We start from the raw sequence: 11,400 nt of genomic DNA, 5'->3' as shown, positions 1-11,400 counted from the left end.
CCGCCTTGCGCCCAATGATTCCAGGTTGGCTCCGGACCCACTGCGACCCTGAACTGAATAAGTGGTTACCGATAATAAATGAATAATAAAAAAAATATTTTGAGTAAATGGTTTTTTTTCCCATTCATTATTGTTGATATATCTGACATTTTGAACATTAATGTGGCAAGAACAACTAATTTGTATATAAAGATATACATTCAAATGTCCAGAGCAGAGAAAGAAGCTGCACATTCTCTGTGTGTGTTGTTCTCTGCTCTTTATTTTTAAAGCTGGAGCAGTTGAGTGTGTCTGTTAGAACCACACTGTATAGATATGTTGGCCAAAGAATTATAACTGCTCTATTGTGCTCCTGTGTGCTTTAGCATATGATTTCTCTGGGTATCTGGTGGCAGAATGTCAGATGTATCACTTTAAACAAGATAAAAAAAATAATTGTCTGTGGTAAATTACTGTATGATACAGAGCAGTAGATCAAGATTAGGTAGGAATCAGACTGAAGATCCCAATGATTCAATTTATAAACACTACAGAAAACAGTATATCACAAGTTTTACCTTTTTTGTATGTTGATATTAGATCAAAGTTCAGGATACGAAGAGGTAATTTTTTTATTATTTGAGTAACTTGGAATGTTGAACTTAAATCACAACAAAATTATTGCACTGAGCAGCATACAGACTGTTCTACATTACATTTTTTTCTCTGTATAACTTATGATTGTCACTTAGCCATCATATACACACATCATCTTCTCATAAATACAATGTCTAAATATACATTTTGGCACTTGGATTAACCAAATATGGCACGCTGGATTTATTTGTCTTTTTTGATCTCTTTCAAAAAAGTTCCATTTGATAGTCTCAATTTTGTATATTCTTTCTCCAGTTACAAACATTGTGACCTCATTGAGATATGTTAAAAATATAGTACATCACTCAGAAACCCTACTGCCCAGTTATGATTTATTGAGATTCTGCAGTATATTAATGATTTGTCCACAAAATACACACCAAACAGCTTTTCATAAAATGTGTTCTATTACTTGCTGAGAGTCGATGCCAATAAAAAACACTTTAACCCTTAGAAGTCTCAAGGTGTTGAAAACTAAAGCAAAAGTGTGGTGTAATTCAACGTATTTTCTCACTCACAGTGTATTTAAACAACAGTGAATTTCCATGAAGAGGGCAGATTCTAAACCTAATGCCACATTTTCCAACAAAACAAAAATATTTCATTAAATATTTAAATTTGGCCTCTGTGGCATGCCTCATACATTAGCCTGCTAGGTGCTCATAAAAAGTCTGCTTGCATTTTTTCTGACATCTGACTAATGGTCAGTTCACTGTAGTTGGAGCCAATCAACACTAGAGCTGTCCTTTGAGGTGTGGTCTCCTGGTCGTTAGACTCTGTATCTGCACAGTGAAGACATGCCCTGTGGCTTTCTGGAAGGCCGTTGGAAAGGCGAGTTGAGCTGGTGATATCCTTGTTGCAGCGTTGGTACATTTGAGGGACGTTTTCACTCTCCCCACGAAGGGGGCTTCCCTTGCAGGGGCTAGAGCAAATCCATCTGCGGATCTCAGCCGTGTCGCTGGTCAGAGACTTGCGGAAATTGGGTTTAAACAGAAGGTAGACCACAGGGTTATAGATGGTGGACGATTTGGCAAAAATTGCAGCGAGGGCAAAGGCGATGGGTGGGACTTGCAGAGATGTGCCAAATGCTGCCCACATGGCGACAATGGTGTAAGGGGTCCAGGCACTCAGAAAACCAATACATACAGCCACAGAGAGCTGAGACAGGGCAGACAAGACATACATATTAGAAGCTGCTACACGTGTTATACTATGAGCATGATGCTTACTAATCTAATAATTGGTTGCGATTTCTTCTCTTTTTCAAGTTTTACCAGACCCAGACTAATTCTAGAGCAGGGATTCCCCAACCACTAGGCCCACTGGTGATTCTCTGATCTACACTGAGGGAGTTGCAGTGGTCAGTAGTGGGCTTTCAATGACACTTTTCCAAACAATTTTTAATCAATAATAAGAATTAAAAATATAACTTAAACTAAAAAGAATAGAGCACATGCTGCAATTTTGTTAAACATTTGAAAGTGAATGGAATAATAATAAAAAAGTTTCCAGTGGTGATTAATCAGTGAAACTGACTCTAGCCTAATCTAGCTCTGTATCTGGGATGCTGGTCTTAAGTTGATTTTAAAACCAAATTGTATTCTGAATTCTGAAAAAAAAAATTTTCAGCATATTTCAGGATGTCAGATTAGCTGGCCTAAAGGTCAAAAAGTCATGTGCTTTTAAACAGTTGGGTTTAAGCACATTAATATGTGGTTTCAATTTTGTTTCTAATCAAATTTCTCAATATGTGGTTTCTTTTCCATTTTTTTTTTCAATCATTTGGAGCATCTTATATTCCCACCCTCTGTGTCATTACTACCACCAACTAGAGCCTGATAGTTCAAATTGGATTTGGTCACTTGTAACTTTCAGTGTGGACACTTGCTGTGAAAACCTGTTAAAGAAATCCAATTTCCCCTGTGGTACAGTCAGAACCTATGTGAGTCACTGATTTTAATTCACATCTGTGGCACTAACACAGAATTTGAGTGGTAATAATAAAAATCCTCCAGGGTAGGGACCATAACTTTTCACCTTGACAATAAGAGAGTGTGCGTTTGCTGTCTTGGTCTGTGGCGAGACGTGTTGTTGCACTGCTTGCCGTGATCCTCGAACGGTGAAAAGGATGAAGGAGTAGGAGAGGAAGATGATGGTGCAGGGGAACACATAGCAGAAGAGGAAGAGGCAGATGATGTAGGACATGGATAATGAATCGTATTTAGGTGCATACCTGAAAGAAATGAAGAGAACAGTATTCACTGCAATTAGAGCTAATGTATTGTTACAAGTATCATAGATGCACTAGCATTATGCTAGAAGTTTTTCTTTACTATTCCCCAATGTCTTGCTGAAATGCCACCTTTTAAATAATCAGTACCTGGAACTTACCAGTCTATGCAGCATGCTGTCCCATAAGGTTCAGGGCCATAGTGGCCCCAATGAGCCAAGGGCCCTAGAGCAAACACTGATGCAAAGCACCACACTCCTACTATCATCAGGCAAGCATGAGAAGACGAGAATTTGTTACCTGGAGTAGGGAAGCAGAGGGTGAAACAGTTACATTTATATTGATAGAATTTAGCAGATTCTCTTTTCCAGAGCAGCTTACAGTTTTAATCATGTTATAGAGGTAGAGAACTGTAGTGTTGGGAGTCTAGCCCATGGAATTTTATTGGTGTAGTATGTTATGCTTACCCAAACAAGGAAATGAACACTAGTCTACCATGTAAAAATCAGGTATTTCTTGATATGCTACACAGACTAAACGTAAATATGTGGGATTTTAAAAAATATTTTAAGTGCATGTAAATTATTCTGATATTTTCACTTGTTCAACTGTGCAGAACTGAATAAAGATACGCTTCCTGGGAAATAGTTAACACTACATACTACAAATTGGAGTGGAGGCATCAAACGCCATTTCTGTTCAACTGATCTGTCCTCTTTTCTCTTTCCCTTTATGTTCAGTTCATTTTTTTGCTCTAGCCTGCAGTTCTCTTGCATTTCCCGTCATACTCACTATCTTTCCTTCCGTACACAGATACTTGTGTATTTTTCAGTGGCTCAAGGCTTTTTTCTTTTCCAAACACGACAGATCTCTAGATCTGTAAACAGAACCAAGCTACTAATAGGCCAAATTTAGAGATTAATTCATCTGACGGAGGTTAGAACAGACCAGAATAAAACACTAGGGTGCTGAGTGTTTTTAACAAATTAACACTTGTGTTTCAATTTAAAAGATTACAATCACAGGCACTGACTACACAGTGATATCTTGGAGTGAAAGTTTTGCTGTGGTTTATTATTTTAGACACCGTGAAAGGGCTTAAACTGTGCCAAGAATTGGAGGTTTGTATGTTGGTGGTTTTGGAGGAGAATGACATCAGGAGTATACTGTACCATAGATAGGGAAGCAGACTTTGAGACAACAGACAGAGGACAGTGCGGTAAGGTTGGTGAGGCTGGATAAACCAAACAGAACACCACACATAGCATAACACAGACACGTCAGCTCTCCAAACAGCCACCTGAAAAAAGAATGAGACTGGCAATCATAATATGTTTGTAAAATGTGTGTACACATGTTTTATCACCAGTATTTTTATTCAAAATTTAAATCTTACATTATTAAAATATTATATTTAATATATATCTTAAAGTACATGGCAGTTACCATTAGTTAATTGAACTTTGATCACTGAATAACAGCACATCTGCATGATTTAGTATGTAATTAGTGTAAAGTATTCGTACATCAGGGACAGTTTTGGTCTACGGTATTTTGATCTTATGGACATCTGATCCATAATTTTCTTTTGCACTGATAACACTGATAATGGGTTGTATGGAGATTATAACACACACACACACACACACACTCCGTCTACATTTGAGCATCTTACTTGTGAGCAAAAGCTGAGGGAATAGCTAGAGGAAAGAGAGATACAGTCATTCCAAGGTCGCTAACAGACAAGTTGACAATGAAGTATTCTGCTGGCTTTAGGGATGATCTCTTCCGATATGCCACAAAGAGCAGAACTATGTTCCCCAGTAGAGACAGCACACCTTAAATAGGGAGAAAGAAACAGGAATTACACATCTGGTTGCATTTTTTAACTATTTGCCTGACCAACAAAGAGAGCTGAAAACACAGAGCTAATGCTAGTAACACATTAGCCCTCCACTAGCTTGGATGGCTGCCAAAAGCCATGTTGTTTTAGTTGCTGTCATTTTACTGCTACTGTGAGAACCTACTACAACAGCCTTCTGACTTCCAGAGCTCTGATCTGTTATTAGCTATGCTAAGAAAATTTACATTTTAACTCCACAAAGACACACAAGATAAATAATGAAAAGATACAAACCATAAGTTAGCATCTTAGATAGTCCTTATCTTACCAGTTATTTTATAATAAGGCTTTTAATATTGCAGACAAAAATGCATTTCTGTATTCATAAGATGTGTACCAATGTAACCTCATTATTCTCAACTAATCTGCACCTCCAGAATATTTATGGAGAAATATGCACCAATTCTACTTTCAAGGTCTGTTGTCTGTGCACATTTCAGATGAAGTAGGAATGCGCGTTTGTGGAGAAAATTGAATTCCAATTTTCAAGATTAAAGATCTCAAGTACGATTACATTTTGGAAGTTGAATGCTTTCTTATTGTAACAGGAGATGCTTTCTAAAGACTATACCACCTGAAACAAAACAATTTCAGAGTGACTTGGCAAATCTGTCCTGGTGAAAAAAGTTTCATCAATTAGATCAAATAGACCAATTTAGCTGGTTGGCCAGCATTGAGTCTTAAGTTTGATTCATTAACTGGTCAAGACGAGCAAAATCAAGATGCAAGATCACCAATAACTTAATCAAAGAAGCAACTATAAAACTGTAGTACATTAAATATTTAATAATGTTTGTACCAAACATCAGAATAAAGATATTAAAGGCATGTCTTTTTACAAGCTTCAATTAAAAAATAGTGCACCACTGTTAGCTTAGCACCAACATAACTTTACAAATCCCTTAAAGCTTTATCAATGGTCATTTGTTTTTGACCAGTTTTGTCCATTGTGATATCTCTGACTAAAAGCCTCGCTCTAATATTCATGCTATGCGACTGCACTACTCAAATCTTTGAAATAAGTAAACAGAAAACGTAATACAGAAATGGTGAATACAATATTATAGCCAATTTTAATGCTAGGATCTTTGTAATAATGCTTCAAGGGAACTCACCCTATTTCAAGATGATTAACATTTTAAAAAATATTTGTGAATTGAAAATTAATCATCTAAGAAAGGGAATGAAATCCCATAAAGAGTCACGATCATAAAATTTTAAAACACATCTGGTCATTCTTTCTGGGTGGGCAGAAAGATATAATAGTTTAATTGCACATGAATTAGTGGGGAAGTTTATGTTGGAGAAAGCCTTACAGAAAGTTGTGTACAGTGCACCCATTAAGAAGTCGTGCTCCTTGGGGATTGTGGAAACAAACCGGCCGGTTTCCGAGGTATTTCCCATCTGGAAGAAAGATACATGAGCAGAGATGGTTTAAAGCACATTTCAGCAACTTTTTTCCTGGATGTGTTCAAATGTATTCAGGTTTACTTTCTAACCCAAATATAGCATACCTGATTCACATTTTAAGTGAGAAATTAGAGTGATTAAGTGGATTTCATTTATGGGATTTAAAGTGCACAGTATTTCAGAATAGGGCCTGACAGAAACAGGCTGGTAATACAATTAATATATTTTCCCCCTCTAAACTGGAACACCAGTAAATCTTTTTTAGTGAAATGTTGTTGAGCTGCTAGGGAGCAATGAGCTGCCTTGATTAAATACACAACACTAGTTTTCTTGATATTAAACTGATGTGTACTGCCATGACGACTATAACATTTGAGTGATTTCTCTCCCCAGATGCTGAACGCTGTTGAGCCAATAGCAAGTCTGGACATTTTTATGAGTCTGTAATGACTTGTAATGTTTTCCTGTAATGACCCCTAGCTCTGCAAGTCCTAATATTCCATTTCAGCTTAGCAACAGTGCTTACACTGCAGAATAGAAGAGAACCACTGACAGGCACTTTCAGCTAATACCAGCACAGAAATCAAGCTGGATTATTCTATGCCGCTTAATAGCTCAATAGAGCAGATTAGTGTAGAAGGGAAAAAAGATCAAAGGAGCTAAGGATTTAGGTTAAAGACTAAAAGTGGTGTTTTTGCTCTTTACCCCTTTTATGTAGTGTTTCCACTGAGGAAAATCTTATAGGTGTTCACCTGAATGCTAAAAAAAATGAAAGTGTTTGACTGAACTGTAGAGTATTTTAGAAGTACAGTAACAACTTTGAGTAATTCTATGAATCAGTTTAGATTTCTAAGCTCCAGACTGAAGAAATGGGGCTTTGCCTGCAGTGGTCTTTGGCTTTTTAACTTGGCTATAACAATTCAGATTAGCGACAGTGCTTACAGTGCAGAATATTAGATAGTCACTATTCCAGTTTCAAATAATGCCTCCACAAAAATCCATCTGGATTATCCTAGCTGCTATATATTCCCATAGAGCAGATTAGTTTGGAGGGAGAGAAAGAGAGAGGGAAAGATCAGAGACTCAGGGTTATGCTAAGGACATAAATAGAAGGTTATTGTAAGGAGTGTAATATAGTGACGGCTCAGATCTGATACAATCCAATACTGTAACAAATTGTTGATTTCTCACTCTGACAGCAGTGATTGCTTCTACTCTCGTGGGAAAATGTTTCCACTCTGTTTAAACATTGTTGTGAGGATTTGATGGCTGCCAAAAGAACATTAGTGAGATCATTTTTGGAATAGTTTGGCATTGTAACTCATCCTAGAGGTGTGGTATGTGTTCCATCAATCCAGAAAAACACATGTTTCAATACCTCTATCCTTGCTTTCCCTCCTTCACGCACACACCCACATATGCTTGTCTATGTGTGTGTTGCTCTGAGTAAACACACTCCCAGGGCTTTCTGTTGAAGGTCTGATATCTGCATTAAGCTTCCCCTCTCTCTCCAGGGCTCAGTGACGGCTCTGATGCTAGTAGCCTGGCAGTATGCTTACAGCTGATAAACACCAACTCAGCTGTTACGAAACACTAGAATTTAGCCTAGCGCGTTAGCCATAGCCTCAGGTGCTGGAATAGCAGCACTGAGCACTGTACCCTGAGTCGGTGACGCACACTTTGATGGTTTCTGTAGTGTACTAAGCAACACTACCACTATCGGTATATCAAATCTGGGTTTAATTCCCCACTTAGGCAGGAAAACAATGCTATTCTAATACACCCTAGGCAAGACTCTAGAGAACTGGGCCATTATCTGTTATTGTAGCTCCCGCTGTTTCGATTTGGGCGATTACATGGCAGAGGCTTGAAGAGCTGACCTTGTTTATACTGAAAGAACCATTTGGGAGTGTTGTAAAATTACATTTTTGTGTCCAGAACCTTGCTGTTATGGTCTGTCTCTGTAGAGGTATTCACCAAAGCTGTTAGGAAGGAAATGGGATTGTAACAACTAATAATAACTCCTGCATTTTAGATTATAGTTGATTCGTCTTCTGGAACTGCATCACCTTCATCAGAGTCAGTCCGGAGCACACCCTGGACAGGGCATTGTTACATCACAGGGCATCACACACTCACCCAGTCACTCACACATTTACATTTCTGTGTAGTGTGCAGCAGTCATCTCTTGCTGTACTCTTCAAGACATGAATCATCAGCATATTTATGCTATACATGCTAGTCATACAAGAGCTGCCTTGTGACCAGATGAGAGAGGCCACATTCATATAACCTTTTAAAACCATAAAAACTCTACAAGCCATATCACAGGCTGGTATATGGAAGAAAAAAACATATTTGGTATTATCCATGGTTTCAGGCAACCACAGAGTATGTTGGAATGTATGTTTCAGCCCTTCATCTGCATTTACATATACTGATGATGTCTGAAGCGCACCCAGCATCACAAACTATGTACTCTGGTGTAATGGAGCAAATAGCAAGCAAATCACATTTATCATATGTTCGTACATTGATGGCCGTAACTTTGTTGACTATAATTGACTTATGTGGAAGTATACCCAGCAGAACTGCAGAGTAAAGGAGAAATAAGGCAGTGTGTCCAGTTCTGTTGTATATGCGACTGGACATTACAGAATAACGATGACCACATAATAGTGTGCGACATGTAGGATGTGGGGTCAGATGTTTCACAGGCCGCTGGCTGTTCAGCAGGGCTTTAGAATCACAGGAAGTGCCTCATGCTGTATTTGCCCATACTAATAAAAACATATTAGTAGTTTTGATTATCGCATTTGGTGGTGCAGCAGGTAGTGTCGCAGTCACACAACTCCAAGGACCTGGAGGTTGTGGGTTCAAGTCCCAATCCGGGTGACTGTCTGTGAGGAGCTTGGTGTGTTCTCCCAGTGTCCGCATGGGTTTCCTCAGAGTGCTCCGGTTTCCTCCCACAGTCCAAAAACACACGTTGCAGGTGGATTGGCGACTCGAAAGTGTCCGTAGGTGTGAGTGTGAGTGAATCTCTGTGTGTGTGTGTGTGTGTGTTGCCCTGTGAAGGACTGGCACCCCCTCCAGGGTGTATTCCCGCCTTGCGCCCAATGATTCCAGGTAGGCTCTGGACCCCCCCGCGACCCTAAATTGGATAAGCGGTTACAGATAATGGATGGATGGATGGGTACGAATCCCAAATCCAGATAATTCTAAAGAGGTTTAAGTCATTGGAGTTCAGTTGTGGATGAAATAGTTTTTCGCATAATCATTTATTAAATGCACAGAATAATAGCATGTCATTCTGTTCTCACTCAGAATGAGCTGGGGTGATTAATTTTGAGGAAATGATTCACAGAACTGTACACTTCTCTGCAGTTTATTGAGCATCTATCATTTTTACAGATTAATAAAACCGTTATCAGTTTTTATGAAAGTGATTATTAATAGAGTCATATTATTTTTATCTGTAAAGTGATGCGGCAAGGTGGCGCAGCTGGTAGTGTCGCAGTCACACAGCTCCAGGGGGGGTTCGATTCCCGCTCTGGGTGACTGTCTGAGGAATTGGTGTGTTCTCCCCGTGTCTGCGTGGGTTTCCTCCGGGTGCTCTGGTTTCCTCCCACAGTCCAAAAACACAGGTAGGTGGATTGGCGACTCAAAAGTGTCTGTAGGTGTGAGTGTGTGAGTGAAGGTATGAATGTGTGTGTGTTGCCCTGGCGCCCCCTCCAGGGTGTATTCCCGCCTTGCGCCCAATGATTCCAGGTAGGCTCTAGACCAGGGGTGTCAAACCAGATCCACGGAGGGCCGTGTGGGTGCAGGTTTTCTTTCCAACCACACAGAAGCCACACCTCATTCCACCTGTTTTTAATCATAGGATGTAATTAATAGATCTTGACTTTCAGTAGTGTGGGGCTTTTGCGTGGTTGGAAAGAACACCTGAACCCCTGCGGCCCTCCATGGATTTGGTTTGAGACCACTGCTCTAGACCCACCACGACCCTGAACGGGATAAGTGCTTACAGATAATGAATGAATGAATAATGAATTTATGTTCCTTATAAAGAAAGAGTGCTTTACCTTATTTTCACCCAGAAAATCCTATGTGTAGTTTGATCAGCTGCACCCTAAAGCTTTGCATAAGACGATATAATTATATCTTTTACACATTTGGTATTAAAACCCAGGGGTTAAATACCAATTTCCTATTTTATCCCAGCAAAAAGCCACTGGAGACCACACATCACAGTGAGTTCAACATAGTAAAAGTTTATATTGGTTTACACAACACATCTACATCCCTATAATATAAATCCACTCGTGACTGGTTACCCGATGCAAATATTTCCATTACAATAAAACAACAATAATAAAAGCATAAACACACTTCAGATTAACACCATTGACTCTAATTGGCAAATGCATGAAGATGACTCTAACAGAATATTTTTTCCAGTGTGCTTTGGTGGGATGGTGATGGATGGTACTTTAGATGGAGAAGCATGCACAGCTGTATGTGGGTGGGCTGCACACAACTGGCAGTAGGCCAGCTATGATTAAGTGACCCCACAACTCAACATTACTGCTGCAGTTGTAGTAAACACATCAGCATAATATATGTATTTTTTTATTTCTGTGTGTAGAAACAATGTTTTTTTTAAGTGTACAAACAAGTTTAAAACCAATATTTCATGGCTGTTCTGTATACTTTTATGCTGTTAAACAAATTAAAGTGAAGAGTAATATCCATTAAAAATCTCTTTATCAGCTTTAGGTTTTCCTTCCAAATCTTTTTTTTTATTGAATTATAATTTATTCTTTCCTCTCCACTCTTTTCTGCTTCTCTCTGAGTGAGAAACACATCATTTTTCAGTCATAGAAGCCAACACTTCTCTCAGACACTCATCCTAGCCTTGTTTCAGATCTGTCTCGCTCTCACACCGACTCTGATTGTGATAAAACCTCAGTATATTGTGTAATTTATCGATTTATACCATGACCACTCAATCCTGCACTATTTCTCCTGATAACACAGAAAATCTTCTCTCTCCTCCACAGAAGAACAATCCGAGATGAACAGAGTATATAACAACACCTGCTCATAGAAAATCCCACTACCTAAAAGTGTATTATGGAGAATCTCTCGGCTATTGTGTACTGACAGATGGATGCATGTACAGCTGAATTCCAGAGTGTGTCATACATTATAGCAGAGAGAG

The 11,400-nt window shown here is 38.9% G+C and overlaps 1 protein-coding gene across 1 annotated transcript; it reads right to left on the bottom strand.

Annotated features, from left to right (window-relative positions):
- Positions 1-490: 490 nt before the first annotated feature.
- Positions 491-6,173, bottom strand: opn7d (opsin 7, group member d). The gene is made up of 6 exons (XM_066644655.1): positions 6,086-6,173; positions 4,542-4,704; positions 4,039-4,166; positions 3,028-3,166; positions 2,674-2,869; positions 491-1,794 (listed from the first exon to the last, which is right to left on the bottom strand). Exons 1-6 carry the CDS (start codon positions 6,171-6,173, stop codon positions 1,297-1,299), a joined length of 1,212 nt encoding a protein of 403 aa, XP_066500752.1. The 3' UTR covers positions 491-1,296.
- Between the last annotated feature and the right edge of the window lie 5,227 nt (positions 6,174-11,400).

Source organism: Hoplias malabaricus, chromosome 14 (genome assembly GCF_029633855.1).
Source record: "Hoplias malabaricus isolate fHopMal1 chromosome 14, fHopMal1.hap1, whole genome shotgun sequence".
Lineage (NCBI taxonomy): Eukaryota > Metazoa > Chordata > Actinopteri > Characiformes > Erythrinidae > Hoplias > Hoplias malabaricus.
Note: the sequence above shows the minus strand (reverse complement) of the source record. Positions and strands in the feature narration are given on the sequence as shown.